Raw genomic sequence first — 17,051 nt, forward strand, 5'->3', positions numbered from 1 at the left:
AATATTGTTTTCCGATCCTAATTTTGCCTCTCTGCCCTGCGGAAGAACCCGCGCACAGAGACGCCCAAAATTCCCTCTGCCGATCCTAATTGGACGTCGGAGTATTTTGTCAGCCGCCGAGTTATATGTCATCGTCCGCCGAGCCTTTTAGCCGTCGGATATATCTCCATCGCCGAGCGAAACTCGCTACCAGTGCTTGTTAAGGGAAACACCCTTAACATGCATATATTGAAAGGTATATACTCTTGGGATCTTATTAAGAAACAATATTGACCATGTGATATATTGTATAATGGGACGAGTTTAAACCTCACTTAATCAGATAATCAAGAATTGATAATGTCGGAAATAAGGTGTTGATACCTAGAATGTCATTAATATCGTCTAATCCTAGACCCATAAGTTTCGGGTTGAATTTACACCCCTAGTATTCGTGGGCGAAGGGTGTTACTAAAGGATATATATTGTAACAAATTTAATTAATTATAAATATATTCTTATTATTATACGACGATTTTAATTCATTTTTTCTTTTCATTCCTTACCTATAAAAAAATTTCACCATTTTTATACATCATATTCACTCCCATGAGAGAATATTATCGCATTAATAACTTGTAATAGTAGTATATCATAATGCTGGTTTGTTTTATTATCATTATTAACTGATAAATATGCATTATTAAAATTAGTGACATAGGTCCACGTTAATACATGGAAAGTTGGCAACATAGATTTCACTTCAACAATGTCTCCAAACATATTCATATTTCAAATTTCACAACTTATTTTACCACACAAGAGTTACACAAGAATGAAGGGGGGAAAAGAACTAAAACGAAAACGAAAATGAAAATGAAAATGAAAACGAAAACACTCTCATCCCTCCCTCAAACATTTATTATGGAAAATCATATTTATTTCATGGTAGTGAAGAAATCAGTTGTGAGATTGAAGGATTTGGTAATGCTGAAGCAAGTGTCACCATCTACTGCTCCATATACCTCTGTGCAAAGTAGAATTGGTTTTCTACATGAGTAATCAACAAACATATATCATCATGAGTAATCAACAAACATATAAAGACGATTTTGGAACAATTCCATATGCTTGAAATTACATTTAATGCAATCTAACATAGGCTTTGTTAATGTCACTTCGTTCTTAATACAACTTGTCTAGTGTTGTTTTATTTTTAGATAAATCATGAAGCTTGGTTAAATTATGGTCAATTAAATCAGGACTTTAACATTTTCGATTTTGTCGTTTCTACATTTCAAGGACAGGGTATATTTTAAAGTTACGCGCTTGACCACCAAAACGTAAGTAAAGTTTTTCTTATGTACTATAATAAAGAATAAAAATATAATTGTACAATGTGTTTACTCAACGAATTAAAAAGAGCACTACTACTACTGTTGAGAAATTCTTCCATCAATTAAATTACTATAATCTGCTTCTTGTATCACGCTTTTGTAATATTTCACTAATTCTTTAGTGAAATTAATGCAAACACAGAAAGTGAAAAAAAGAAACTTGCAATTGTTTCTCGTTATCTTAATATTTATAAATATAAGCCAACAAACAAAAATAAAACAGTCCCTAAATTTTTCGTAGGCAAAATTCATTTGAAATTGGAAGGGAAATGTTAGACGTTTGTAAAGAATAGATGAGTTGAGATATCCTAGCTACGGATTCCAATTTAATGATGGTTTAGTAAAAGTAATGTCAAATGTCGCCCACTTTCACCAGTGGATTTAGATTCTGTTTCGTAAAACTCGGGCTGATGTATTCATGTAACAACTTATAGAAATTAGTCATTTTTGAGTTATTCCTATGCCATTTTTCAGGGCAAATATCAAATATTTCGAATGAAGTACTCTTCTCTAATTAATAGTGCTAGTTTCGATTTTGATAGCTCCATAGTGGAGTAGGCAGATGACCTGCCCTAATCTATCAACAATTTATTCAATTCAGCAAGATTTGTCCCTCCGTTGCCAATTGCGCTACGCTCCTGTGAGTAATTTATTCAATAATTAACAAACAGAGCAAAGGAAATAAAAAAGTTGGCTTCATTGATGCTACAAACAATATACATACTCAATTTTACAAAATTTACAATCAGGTCCTCCATCTTCCCAAATCTCCCATTTTCCACCCCAAATCCGGGTCACTTCAGCATCTCGGAAAGCGCGATTGAACTCGGTTGGATCCATGAATTTACAATTTTACCCCTGCGGGCAGTTTTGGGGATTCCGACGGTCAGCTCTGTCCCCAGCAGTTCAAGTACATGACTTGCCGGAGAGAATCGTCCGCCTGGCCCCTCCTGTCGGCGGCGGCGGAGAGCCCTTCCATATCGGTGTTGAGTGCGCCGGAGAAGGGGCGGATATCGGGGGCGGAGAAAAAGCGCTTCTTGCCGCCGTGGTTGAGGGAAGCGAGGCCGGATTTCAGCTTCTGCCCTTTGTCGGAGTGGCCGTTGACGAAGGAGACGCTGGCGGCCATCCACATTCTGTTCATGTAACTCATTTCTTCCGAATGATTAATTTTGCTTTTGTGATTTGCTCTCCTTCTAATAAGGTAAATAGGGCATTTATAGATCGGTTAGGGGTGATTTGGTAAATTACACTCTATTTTGGAATCTTTTTTAGTTTAGTTTGATGAATTAGATAATATGGAATCTTATGATATTGTTTATTTAAATATATACTGATTTGTACTTAACGCAAGATAATGGTACATATAATTAATTTTGTTTTTATATCATGATTAAATCATTTTCTAATAATTTCGGACCAATTCAAGTTTGAGTAATTTTAACTAATTGATAGGAAAATGCTACCTGGCCAAAATCTTGAATACTATTAACGCTAAATGAGGACCAATGGATTAATAAAAGTCTTAATCATTTTTAATTCCCAATTTTAAGTGTTTCCTAAAAATTGCATTCTAAGAGCGTCCACTATAAGGTGGACGCGGCTATAGCCGCGAGCGGGGCGGAAGCGGGGCGGTAGGCGCGGCTATTATAGTGGAGGGGGTGTCCGCCGCGAGGGTGGACGCGGCTGGTGGGGGGGGGGAGGGCGGCGGACGAGGCTTCGCCGCGAGTGGGGCGAGGACGCGGCGGGGTGGCTATAGCCGCGCCTATAGGCGCGGCGCCTATAGTGCCACGAAGATTAGCCGCGGCGGTTGCGATTAGCCGCATGGTTTGAAATTTTTTTTTTTTTCGTTTTTCATATCTATATAAATACCACTCTCCCTCCTCCCCCACTCCCATTTTCACAACATCCATACACCCACTTTCTACAAAAACACTCTCTACAAAATGCACCGAGGAGATGACGAATCACCCGACACTGAGGAATCGGGATATGACAGCAATCCATCTCAGCCGTCGGGTTTTGCCGGATATGCTTCTCAGCCGTCGGGATTTGGCGGATATGCGGTTCCGTCACAGTCTTGGAGTTGGAATCAATCACCACCACCGTGGGCATCGAGTCCACCCCTTCCTCCATCTCAGTCGTGGAGATCCTCACCAACGCCGCCCGCTTTACAACGGAATCTGAGTCGTTCCGCTTTTGGAGATTACCGACCCAACCTAGACGCGCTTCACCTGGCGCGGCCGGGTTCCCCTTTTCAAGCCAGCCAATCTCCAATCACCGAAGCAGATCAAGTCGCATTTGATACTATGTTGGGTCTGCTCAGTACCGGCATCCGAGATACGCCAGTAGCGCGGGTGGAAACACCCGTTCCGACCCGAGGAGATGGCGGCAGCCGGGGCTCTGGTGGCAGTAGGGGCAGAGGCCCTAGGGGCGGAGGCGGCAGTCGTGGCACCGGCAACGTCGGTGGACACTCGGGCAGCTCCCCCGGCATTGCGAGTAGCGAGGGCAGTGGCCCCGGCGGTAGCGGTGATCAGCCCGAGGGGTCCAGCCGCGGCAAGCCATACAGCAAAGACGAGAGCATTGCCGTGGCGAAGGCGTGGGATGCTATCACTTCGGACCCCGTGGTTGGTACCGATCAGGAGTCGGGGAGCTTTTGGAGGCGCGTCATGATGGCATACGAGGAATTGAAGCCCGACGGCGCCGAGAAGCGCGACCCAGAACAGATCCGAAAAAAGTTCGGTAGGATACTGCGGGCTACCAAGCTGTTCGCGTCCATATACGAGAACAACCTTCGCCACGCCGAGAGTGGCAGAAGCGCAGAAGATGTGAAGACCCTGTCGGAGGGCCAATACCGCAAGACGGGCCAGCCGAAGTTCACCTTGTGGGAGGAGTATCTTGTCCTCGCGGATTGTCCGAAATTCAGGTCGATCGTGGCGAACGAGGTGGAAACAGCCGGTGGCTCGAAGCGCACAAGGCACAACCTTGCCGGGGAATACAGCAGTGGGAGCGGCTCGCACGAGTTCGAGCAGTCCGACGAGCAAGTCGAAGAGCCAGCCGCGACTCACATTAGGCGACGACGGCCCATGGGACAACAAGCCAGAGGAGGTAGAAGTGCTTCCCGCCAAACGGCGGCCGCGTCCGGATCGCGCATCCCCCAGTCTGCCCCAATCCCACAGCCCACGGTGCAACCCCACGAGGTATTGGCCAATAGCATAGACGTAACGTTGATGCAACAACTGCAAGACGTATGCAGGTCATACGCAGGGGAAACTGACCCGTACGTCAAGAACGTCTACAAGAGGCTCATCAATCGGCTTGAGAGTCGACTGGGGTTGGTTGATAATGCGCCTGGGGATACCGCGGCCGGCAGCAGCGAGAGAGGAGGAGGAGAAGAAGAAGAAGAGGAAGACGAGGAAGCCGACTCCGACACCGAGTAGACGGTGCCGGAGTTTTGTTGTTGTATTTTATTTTCATTATTCGTTGTATAATTTTACCGGTATGCAATACAACGAATATTCGGCCTAATTACCTCGTATTCTAGTTATTTACACTGCGATTATTTAAATTACACTTGATTGAAACTAAAAAATATTTAAAAACGAAAATTGATTATAAAATTTTGGGGCTATTGGAGTTGTCCACTATAGTGGCGTAAATAGAATTTTGGGGCTATGGACAAAAAATTAGGGCTATGGACAAAAAACTGGGGCGGGGCTATTGGGCGTGTCCACCTTATAGTGGACACCCTAAGTACTATATTTAGATGGGAATATTTTTTTTCAATTAAAAAAAATTGAAACGGGAATAAAGTGAGTGTGGGGCATAGTCGAGCTTATCCACCAAGTGTCATCAATCGCTCAAACCCAATGGGCCCACTACTTTCAACTTTATTCAATTATTTACTCCTATTGGGCCCCACCTCATCTTAGAGCATCCAAACACCCTATAGGCGCCCTATCCTCCACCACATCAGTGAAACGCTTTATAGTCCGTCCTATAATTTTAACTCTTATTTTGTATTTGTTTTTTTTTTATTTTTATGTTTGCAAATATATCAATTAGCAAGAATAAATATAAAAACACCAGAAATTAAAGGCAAATCTTATCGTCAGTATTTATTATTTATTTTTTATATTTTATGCTTGCAAATTTGGAAAATCGTCGGAATTCATTATTGAATTTAGAGAGAAATTGAGATGGGGAAGAGAGTAGAGTGAAAGGTGTGAAATGAAGTAAAAAAATTGGTGATATATATAGAAGAAAAATACAAAAAAACTAAAAAATGAAAATGTGTGCATCGTCCGAACCTATCCTCCTTACCCCCGCAATGGGGCGGAGAATTGGCCGGAGGATGCAAAAAATGGTTCATCGTCCGTGGAGGATGCATAGGGCGTGGAGGATGGAAATCGCATAGGACGCGGAGCTGCAGTGGAGGACGATGGGGCGGACGATGCATAAAGCAGACTATCGTCCGCCCCACTGTGGATGCTCTTAGCCTAATCTCATTCCCTTTGTCCTCCATTAAAAGAACAATTTTGTTATTTGGATGGTCTATAATTTAAAGAGTTATTTCCTTCCCACTCAAGATGTTCATATTCTTGAGTGACACGAAAGAGTTATTAAGTAGAGTAAATAGAGAGAAAAATGTAGTTGAATATTTTAATAAGTAGAGATGGGAGCGATTTTTTTTCTAAATATAGAAAGTGAACATCTTGAATGAAACAAACTAAAAAAGAAAGGTGAGCATCTTAAGTGGGACGGAGGAGTATTAACTATTTTCCACTTTTGGTACACGGGCCTCACATTCTAATACTCCCTACGTTTCTTCATACTTGAGGCAAAAATTTTCGGCACAGAGTTTAAGAAAGAGATGTTGAATGTGTTAAATAAATAGATAAAAGGTAAGAGAGGGAAAAAAGTAGAGATAATAAAGTAGAAAGTGAATAAAGTAGAGATAATAAAGTAGTAAGATAGAGAAAAAAGTTACTATATAGGGAAATGACTCAACTATGAGGAAACTTCCCAAAATGAAAAAATGACTCAACTATGGAGAAACGAAGGGAGTAACTTTTTACTCACAATTTATTACTATAAAATTATATAAAAATAGTTCACACATTTCACTTAATTTCTCCTTTTACTTTTTTTCATAAAATTAAATAATTTCTTAAAACTCGTGTTAAGTCAAAATCACTCTTTAAATGATGGGCGGAGGGAGTAACATATTTTTCTTTCTATAATGTTGCATTTTAAGTGATACTTCAAACATCTCATATTTTTCTATTTGAAACCGAATAAATGTCTAATTTCATTTCCCTATTCTTTGTAAATGCTCTCCACATGTGCTCCATTTTAACAGCAGAAGCTTGGTGCTTATTCTATAGATTAAAGTTGGCAAAGTCTCGAGGAATTAGGAAGGTAGAAGTGGAGAGTGATAGCCTTGTTGGAGTCGCTATGATTCTAGGAAATTTTGATATCTCTGCTAATTGTCGCTCCATAGTATACAAGGTACAAGACCTACTCCAAAATTTCGAGTCTGCTGTGGTTCGTCATGTGCACAGAGAAGGTAACTTTGCAGCTAATATTTTGTCGCACTATGCATATAGCTTTTCTAGAGGAGTTCATATTTTAGAAAATCCACCGGTGGGTATTAGCAGTTGGTTGCTTCATGATAGATTAATTGCTTTTTATATTCGTTAGTTTCTCTTTCTGGGCGCTGCCGCAGTTATGTACCAAAAAAATACTATAAAACTAAGATTATGGAGTATAAAAGTGGGACTCACATTACTAATATTTTACATCGATTTTCTTTGATAGTCAAATATTTTTTTTTAAAACTCACATCAGTCAATATGAGACATAATTAGAGTCTAGAGGGAATAAATTTCTTAAAATATAAAGATCACTATCTTTATTTTAGTCTCCCTCTTACTTTATCATTTTTCTATTCAACTCACAAACAAAACTGCAAAAAATATTGTACTTAATCTGGGTCGAAGGGAGTTAATTGTAACATTCAAAATGTCACATTTTTCTTTTCTTTATTTTAAATATCTCATATGTTTTCAATATAAACATTAGTCTATTTTACTTTATTCCTGCTTCATTTAAATAACATTGAATAAAATCTCGAACTAAAAAAATATTTCGCTTTACAATGGTTAATATTTTTTTCGTTTCAAAATGATCATTTGCATAGTTCGATATGGTTCCATGAATGATACATGTATCATATTCAGATTAACTTCTAATTACAGTATTTATTAATTGTTCAATTTTGTCAATTAGAGAATATTGTTTATATGAAGGTTGATTCAGTTGGAAAGATATAATTTGATCATTATTTTTGGAATTCTATGTGAAGAACGAACCTACGGTTGTGATGATCGAAATGCAAATTAATGAAATGACAACATGCAAGGAAGAACACAAGCGAATTACGTGGTTCGGCGTAAGCCTACATCCACGGGCAGAATCTGGTGTGTTTCTTTATTGATCACTCGAGAAATTACAAACATAAGAGCATTCAAAACTCTCAAGAATTTACAAGATGGAAAACCCTCAACTCGCCCGAAAACTTCTTGCTTCGAGAGCTAAAAACGCACAGCTGAAAGATAACACTTCCTCTCTTGAATTCTCTCTCTATCACTTTTGATTTCTGTTGTTGTTGGTTCTGGAATGAATCGCAACTCCCTTAAGAAGTATCGAGCTCAATTAATGCAGCTCAAGAAAACCGCCGAACAGCTTCCTTTGCCGAACAGCTTCCTTTGCCGAACAGCTTCCTTTGCCGAACAGCTTCCTTTGCCAAACAGCTTCCTTTTGCCGAACAGCTTCCTTTTGCCGAACAGCTTCCTTTGCCGAAAACGGTTATAACCGTTTCCAACGGCTAGTTCCTGTTTTGGTTCCCAACGGCTATTTCCTGACTTGATTCTTCCACCAGCTCAATCCGATCTTGATGAGCTCAAACACTAACAAATCCTCCACCTTTGAGCAATCTAAGATCCATCACCACCAGTTCCACCTTCCTTCCCATACTTACAAATTTCGGACCACCCCAACCAAATCCAAGCAATGTCGGAACTTGGATCTTGGTAGGGCTTTAGTAAGTGCATCAGCCGCATTGTGCTCGGTGCTGACCTTCTCAATCTTCACCGCACCCTTCTCAACCTCATCTCGAATGAAATGCAGCCTCACGTCTATATGTTTGCTGCGTTCATGATATGTTTGATGTTTCGAGAGACAAATCGCGCTATTGCTGTCGCACTTGATCACAACATTCTCTTGCTTCACCCCAAAATCACCAACTATACCCCTAAGCCAGAAGCTTTCCTTTACTGCCTCAGCAAGAGCTATATACTCTGCCTCCGTCGTCGATAGAGCCACCACGGATTGGAGATTAGACTTCCAGCTCACCGCGGAGCCGAACAAGGTAAATATGTACCCAGATTGTGAGCGCCTATTATCAAGGTTAGCTGCATAATCTGAATCGCAAAACCCAATAATGCTATCCTTATCTCCTTCATTCTCTGATTTGAACATTATTCCCAGATCACTACTTCCTTTGAGATACTTGAGAATCCCTTTCAAAGCCAACCAGTGCTCTCTTCCCGGACAGGACATGTATCTGCTCACCACGCTTACCGCATGAGAAATATCAGGCCTTGTGCATATCATCATATACATCACACTCCCAACTATGTTGGAATAAGGTATCTGGCTCATCTCTCTTTCTTCTTGCTGATTTCTGGGACATTGTGATTTGGACAGCTTAGTCTGTTGTGATAGTGGAACTGAGGTTGCTCTACTCTTGTCAATCTGATATTTGTGCAGTACTTTCTGAATGTAGCCTTCTTGGGACAACCACAACACCCTCTTATCTGCATTTCTGAATATATCCATTCCCAAAATCTTGCTAGCACTCCCCAGATCCTTGATTTCAAATCCCTTTTTCAATAAGGCTTTCACCCTATCTAGCTCCTGTCTATCTGGTCCAGCAAGCAAGATGTCGTCTACATATAATAGCAAATACACAGCAGGTCCCTCAGACTTTGATTTGAAGTAGACACAACTATCATATCTGGAATTTATAAATCCCATACTCTGCATATGTTCATCAAACTTGATATGCCATTGTCTACTTGCTTGCTTCAAACCGTATAGACTTTTCTTTAGTAGACAAACCTTATCTTCACTCCCATGTATCACAAATCCCTCTGGCTGATTCATGTATATAGTTTCCTCAAGCTCTCCATGAAGAAAGGCTGTCTTCACATCAAGTTGGTCCAAAAACCAACTTCTTTGAGCAACTATAGCTAGCAAAATTCTGATTGAGGCATGCTTTACCACTGGAGAAAATACTTCATTATAGTCTATTCCCTCCTCTTGTGTGAACCCCCGAGCTACAAGCCTAGCCTTGAACCTAATCTTGTTCCCAACCTCCAACTTTTTCTTGTATATCCACTTACAACTCACTGGTTTTTGTGTGGAAGGTCTCTTCACAAGCACCCATGTCTTGTTCTTGATCAGGGACTGTATTTCATCTATCATAGCCTCCATCCACTGCTTGCTCTCCTTAGAACTCATAGCTTCCTTGAAGCTTGAAGGCTCTGCATACTCTATGTTTTCTGCAACACATAGTGCATATAGCAAGTATTCTTCTTCACTGTATCTTGTAGATGGTTTAGGGATTCTTCTGACCCTATCTCTGGCTAGAACATAGTCACCCAAATCCTGCTGCTCTTCTTCAGGGTTCAAGACATCAGCATCTGCTTCTTCTTGTTCACTATGATTTCCCATCTGCTGTTCAGGCTCAGCAATTCTATCTGCTCCAGAAACCTCCACCTGAACTGATTCCTCAGCCTCCTCAGGTTCTGGAACACCCATCTCCACCATCCTCTCAGGCTCTGGTTCTTTCTCAGAATGAGATGGCCTCTGGCTCTCTTGAGCCTTTTCCAGAAATGGCATCCTACTTTCTTCAAATTGCACATCTCTAGAGATAATAACTTTCTGATTTCCTGGCTCTATGCACCACAGTCTGTAGCCCTTCACTCCCTTTTGGTATCCAATCATCACACATCTCAAGGCCCTTGGCTCCAGCTTACTTTGCCTGATGTGTGCATAAGCCATACAACCAAAAATCTTCATATTCGAATAATCCATGGCCTTTCCATACCATCTCTGATCAGGAGTGTCAAAAGCTATAGCTGAAGAAGGACTTCTATTGATGAGAACTGCTGCCATACTCACAGCCTCACCCCAGAATCTCTTAGCCATTCCAGAGCCAAAGAGCATACATCTAACTCGCTCTAGGATGGTTCTATTCATGCGCTCAGCAACTCCATTCTGTTGGGGATTAGATGGAGATGTCCTATGCCTCTTCATACCTTTCTGCTTGCAGAAAGAATCAAACTCCCCACTCAGAAATTCCAGCCCATTATCAGTTCTTAAACACTTCAAAGAACACCCTTTCTCCACCTCCACTTCCCTACACCACTCCTTGAATTTCATGAATGTCTCTGACTTTTCCTTCAAGATAAACACCCATAATTTTCTAGAAAAAACATCAATAATGGATAGAAAGTATCTACCTCCACCCAATGAAGCTGGTGTAGCTGGGCCCCACAAGTCACTGTGGGCATAGTCTAGTGGTGACTTTGAGCTGTGAATTCCTCTTCCATAGGGCAGTTTCTTACTCTTTCCGAGCACACATTGCTCACACAAACCCAACTGCTCATTGGGATTTTCCAGCTTAATCAGCTCCTTCTTGGCCAATTCTTTAATTCCAGTTTCTCCCAAGTGTCCGAGTCTGAGATGCCACATTCTTAAGTCTAATACCTGCACCAGATTCACAGATCCAGTAACCACACTTGCCTTTAGATAGTATAGGCTTCTCTTTCTCTCAGCCATCATAACAACATCACCATTCTTGACGATGTTCATAATCCCATCAGATAATATGCAATTATATCCTGCTGCATCCAACACTCCAATAGAGATCAAATTCCTCTTAATCTCTGGAATAAACCTCACACCAGTGAGTAACCTGATGGAGCCATCATGAAGTCTAAGCCTGATGGACCCAACTCCTCTGATTCTGCATATCTGGTCATTTCCTAACAAAACTGATCCAGCTGCATTCTTGATTTCCTCAAAATGACTTCTAGTTGGACACATGTGGAAGCTACATCCAGAATCCATGATCCATGGAAGTTCTTCCATGTCCTCAGTCACACACAGAGCCTCCGGGACCACCAACTCTTCTGCAATATCAGCATTGTTCTTGCCATTCTCTTCCTCGGCCTGCTTCTTCTTCCAAACCCAACAATTCTTCTTTATGTGGCCTGGTTTCTTGCAGTGATGGCATGATCTGGTCTCTTTCCAGTCAGCTGTCTTGTTTTTCCATGGCTTCTTCTGTGACTTTCTTTTCACATTCTTCTTGTGATCAGCAACACTCAGACTCTCAGACACCATTTCAGTGGACTTTGGATTAGATTTCTGGATTTCCTTGAGCTTTAGAGCAGAGTACACCTCTTCATATCCAATCTTGGACTCTCTACCAAGAAGTATAGCATCCTTGAAATGCTCATAACTTGGTGGCAAGGAATTCAACAACATCAGAGCCTTGTCCTCATCTTTAATCTCTTCATCAATGTTCTCAAGATCATCGATGCATTTCCCAAATTCTTCGAGCTGTTCCAACACACCTTTTCCATCAGCAATCTTGAAAGTGAGAAGTTTCTGCTTCAGGTGCAGCCGATTTGCCAAGGATTTGGCCATGTATAATGACTCCAACTTGGACCAAACTCCAGCCGCTGTCTCCTCCTTTGAAACTTCTCTGAGGACTCTGTCATTGAGGTTGAGTATCAAGGTACTATATGCCTTGTACTCTCTGTCTTGAGCCTTTGCCTTCTCCTTTTCATCAGGCTCTGGCTTCTCCTCCTCATTACTGCCTCCACCATTTAGGGTTTCCCATAAACCCTGTTGTATCAAGATTGCTTTCATCTTCAGCCTCCATAGGCCAAAATCATTTCGGCCTGTGAACTTTTCAACATCAAACCTTGCTGCAGCCATTATTCAAACAGGTTGAGCGCCTTCTTGAGGAAAAAAAACAAAGAAAGAACTCCCAAAACTTTATGCCTTCTCGATCAATTCAGTGGACGAATTTCCCACAGACGGCGCCACGTTGTGAAGAACGAACCTACGGTTGTGATGATCGAAATGCAAATTAATGAAATGACAACATGCAAGGAAGAACACAAGCGAATTACGTGGTTCGGCGTAAGCCTACATCCACGGGCAGAATCTGGTGTGTTTCTTTATTGATCACTCGAGAAATTACAAACATAAGAGCACTCAAAACTCTCAAGAATTTACAAGATGGAAAACCCTCAACTCGCCCGAAAACTTCTTGCTTCGAGAGCTAAAAACGCACAGCTGAAAGATAACACTTCCTCTCTTGAATTCTCTCTCTATCACTTTTGATTTCTGTTGTTGTTGGTTCTGGAATGAATCGCAACTCCCTTAAGAAGTATCGAGCTCAATTAATGCAGCTCAAGAAAACCGCCGAACAGCTTCCTTTGCCGAACAGCTTCCTTTGCCGAACAGCTTCCTTTGCCGAACAGCTTCCTTTGCCAAACAGCTTCCTTTTGCCGAACAGCTTCCTTTTGCCGAACAGCTTCCTTTGCCGAAAACGGTTATAACCGTTTCCAACGGCTAGTTCCTGTTTTGATTCCCAACGGCTATTTCCTGACTTGATTCTTCCACCAGCTCAATCCGATCTTGATGAGCTCAAACACTAACATTCTATAACATAGAATTAGTCAACTTATAAGGTTTGATCTTTCCTCGTCAATATAGTTCCACCAATGTCTTAAAAGTATTAAATTTTCACGTAATTCAGCTAACACCAAATCAAAAGTGATATGGTGTATGTTGGCTTAAGAGCATCCGCAGTGGCGGACGCCAGATCGGCGTGCCGGACGTCCGCGCTGGACGTCCGTCATTGTGTGCATGTGACGCGGATACGGACATCCGTTGCGGACACTGCAGTTCCGCGGCCTTCCGCTGACGTCCGTGCGGACGTCCGCCATTGCGTTGACTATCACGGACGTCAGCGCGGACGTCCCGATTATTGGTTGTAACGGAGACATGTCGGGGAGTGACGACGAGGGGGGTGGTGGAGGCGGCGGCGACGACGAGGGTACTTGCGGCGGGGAATCCGAGGAGTGAGCTGACGGTTTTTTTTTATCTATGTAATTTTTTTTAATTATTATGTATGTTTTTTTATAATTATGTATCTTTTTTTAAATAAAGTGGTTGTAAGATCTCCGTATTTGCGTCGAAATTTTAATCCCGTAAATTGCTTACTTCTGGAAATTGTTTAATTTGTCAATTTATGAATTTGTGAATTTTTTTTAATGTAGGAAGTCTGTCGGGATGTCCTTGGGGATGTCCGCCACTGTGCAGTGGGATGTCCGTATGACGTGGCATCCGCAGTGGGAAGTCCGTATGACATGGCAGGAGGTGTTTTTGAGATGTCCGCAGTGATGTCTGTCGGGACGTCCGCACCACTGCGGATGCCCTAAATACACAAGCTTTTCTTCGTGATGTGATTTTGCACACGAACTTAATTAGACACATCCGTCGAACTAATTCAACTTTATAATATCTTGATCGTGAGCCAAAATTAAAATTGAATGATACTCCTAAACAAGATTTTATGTAATTTTTCTCGTCTTAACTCGGTGACCGGCTCTTTAATCACAATATGCATTGGGACGGCGAAGTCAAGAATACTACTTATATCTACAAAAATTAGTCTTCATAGTAGATGACGTGAGTATTAATAAAAATTATTAAGTAAGAAAGAGATAGAAAAAGAAATTGGTTGAAATATTGTCACTTATAAAATTTAGTCTGGTCTTATTAGAGATACTCCCTCCGTTCCATAGTAGTGGAGTCATTTTGCCATTTTGGTACATTCTATAGTAGTGGAGTCATTTCCCTTTTTAGTAAAAGTTAACACATTTCTTCTCACTTACTTTACTCTCTCTTACTTTATTCTCTCTTCATCTCTCTACTTTCTTAATCTCCGTGCCGAAAAGAAATGCCCCCACTACTATGGAATGGAGGGAGTATAAATTTACTACTACAAAATAGACAGAGAATCATTTTAGTGGAAGGATGAAAGTGAAAAAATAGACAATTTTTATATCTAGTTGTCTAAATATATTACCACATGACGTCAAATCAATCACAATTACCGGAGAAAACATACAGAAAATAGATCTGCGATTGTCATTAACAGAACACATCGTGACAAAATGTTTGAATGTAATAAATTTTTATAGCTATATTTGTGGTGCTTGTATAATGGGAGAATCCAATAAAGAATGACAATAAAAGGTTGAGAAGTAACACAAATTCATGAATGCAATGTTTTTGGAGTCCGTAACATCACGTGGGATCCGCATGGGCAAACCACCATCCTTAACTTCACTGAGCCATGGCCGATCATTGTCACTCCCCACGTGCCCATAAAAGTCCAATTACATTGTATCGACTAAAATGTACCCGTCTCATTTCCAACAACGAAAACTTCAGTATATACTCGTGATGATAGTACTTGTCAATGGACTTATGTAGAAAACATACTCGAATGCATAGGTCAAACATAATGAAGAAAGTCAGTACGTAAGTGTTGAAGTTTGGCAAAATTTTGCCGTCCCACATCAGTGGGGAGTAGGTAGTTTGGGGGTGTGGCTTCCTATAAAAGGAGCTCACCCCACGTTATGTAAATCATCCTCAAATATTGTATTTTCTTCTCTATCTATATATAAGCGGGCTCTGCAGAGGGTGCTCGGAGACGTAGGCAATTTGGCCGAACTCTGTTATCAAAGTCTCGGGTGTGTTCTTTCTTTATTATTTATTTTGTTCCGCATTTATTTCTGGGTTTATTTTCTGTTGGGATATTGTATTCAATATTATTTGCGGGTTTGGTAGTAGTGTTTTGTACGATTCTTTTGGATGTTTTTATATTGTGATAAATACACCGACTGATAAATTCTGTTAGGAATCTGGTATTTAAGAGGGACAGTGTCCCCGCCAGTCTTTCCAAAGAATTTATTTGGAGAAGTAATTTTATCGAGTAGACCCTATTGAGTTAACTCTGAAATTACTGAATCGGTTCATTTCACTATTTGAGAGAAAATTACCCGGTTTTCTCAACATCAAGTATATCTGATAATAGAGGTGGTGTAATAGCTATTGCTGGCAATGATATACATATGAAGAACGACCCAAAGGATCGAAACTGTCGCACCATCAGGGTTAAACATAGAAAAAAAATTGACATGAGCAATATATTCAAAATCATATAATTACTTATATAAAATTTAGAAAAAAACATAAGCATGTTGGCTTAAGTCCTTTAACCACATCACTTGTCATATAGGAGACATCTCCAAAATATCAAATTTTATCGTTGTTTCTCCAAAAGAATAATGCATTAGATTGTGAACCTGCCCGGAACTGGCGACTCTTGAACGCACAACACCCTAGCTCCTCAATGAATGGGACTATAATAAGGAGCACCAACATTATTGACCTAACATTATCCAAATCGTTGCTAATATTTGACTAAGTCCCAACAATTATGTCTTAATTATATAAGTTTAATATTTGATTTATGGTTAAAATTGGATATGATTACTTTTGCAAAATTATTGCTTACACTTTGTTTTGTTGCTTTCGAATCTAAAAAGGTCATAATATCTACTTATATTAATCACGACAACCGAGTTCCACTTCATATAATATTTCTTGAGTTATTAAAACTTATTAGTATTGTTTTAGTATATTGATAAGGTCATAATTAAATAAATAACTATGTCAGAATCTATAGAAATTGTTGTCAAATCAAGAGCACCATTCAGCTGGCCTACCTAATAATTAAAAATCGATTTTATATGGTTTCAATAATGACGAATTTAAAATATTTAATCAATGACAAGTAATATATATATAAAGTACAAGCAAATGGGGGTTAATACTTTATATTAAACCGTCGTTATCTTCAAGGTTGAAATTATGTGTATTAGTTAGTGATTACTTATGTTTTACCTCCTGATTTAACAATTGTTATAACAACTGAAACTTGGATAATTAGTTATAAACAATGTGGAATTTTACATATTACTCCCTCTATCCTCTTCAAGATAGCCCCTTTCTTTTTTGGCCTTTTTATATTGTTTTGTTTTGTTTTAAGTGAATAGAGTAAAGTAAGAGATAAAATAAATTTGAGATAATTGTGTTTTCATTTTTATAAAAGGAATCATGTTCGCTAAGATAGACAAAATTGATAATTTTAATAGATTAATGATGATTATGTTTGGCGACGTTTTCCTCATGTTCCGTTGCAACAAAATTCACGCATTAATCGAACGAATTTTGAGTGTTTAGTAAAAAGACTAAAAACTTATACAAGATGAAACTCACGAACTTTTATTGCAAGTAAACAATTGCGACAACTTCATAGTTAAACTCCTCTATCACACACAAAACTATGTAAGAACACGAAAACAAACACGAAATAGGAGTATCATACTATTACATTTAGAAATGGTGAAAATCTCTTTATTGGTGGAGATGGTCTGACCGTAGTCAGACCATCTCTAG

The 17,051-nt window shown here is 40.1% G+C and overlaps 1 protein-coding gene across 1 annotated transcript; it reads right to left on the reverse strand.

The window, feature by feature from the left end:
• Positions 1-2,058: 2,058 nt before the first annotated feature.
• On the reverse strand, positions 2,059-2,550 carry LOC121740934. Its single transcript, XM_042133592.1, has one exon. It carries the CDS (start codon positions 2,524-2,526, stop codon positions 2,263-2,265), a length of 264 nt encoding a protein of 87 aa, XP_041989526.1. The 5' UTR covers positions 2,527-2,550; the 3' UTR covers positions 2,059-2,262.
• Between the last annotated feature and the right edge of the window lie 14,501 nt (positions 2,551-17,051).

Source organism: Salvia splendens, chromosome 7 (assembly GCF_004379255.2).
Source record: "Salvia splendens isolate huo1 chromosome 7, SspV2, whole genome shotgun sequence".
Lineage (NCBI taxonomy): Eukaryota > Viridiplantae > Streptophyta > Magnoliopsida > Lamiales > Lamiaceae > Salvia > Salvia splendens.

What these genes read in the sequence shown, in the direction of transcription:
- LOC121740934 (XM_042133592.1), bottom strand. Translation starts at nt 2,526, where the DNA reads ATGAGTTACATGAACAGAATGTGGATGGCCGCCAGCGTCTCCTTCGTC.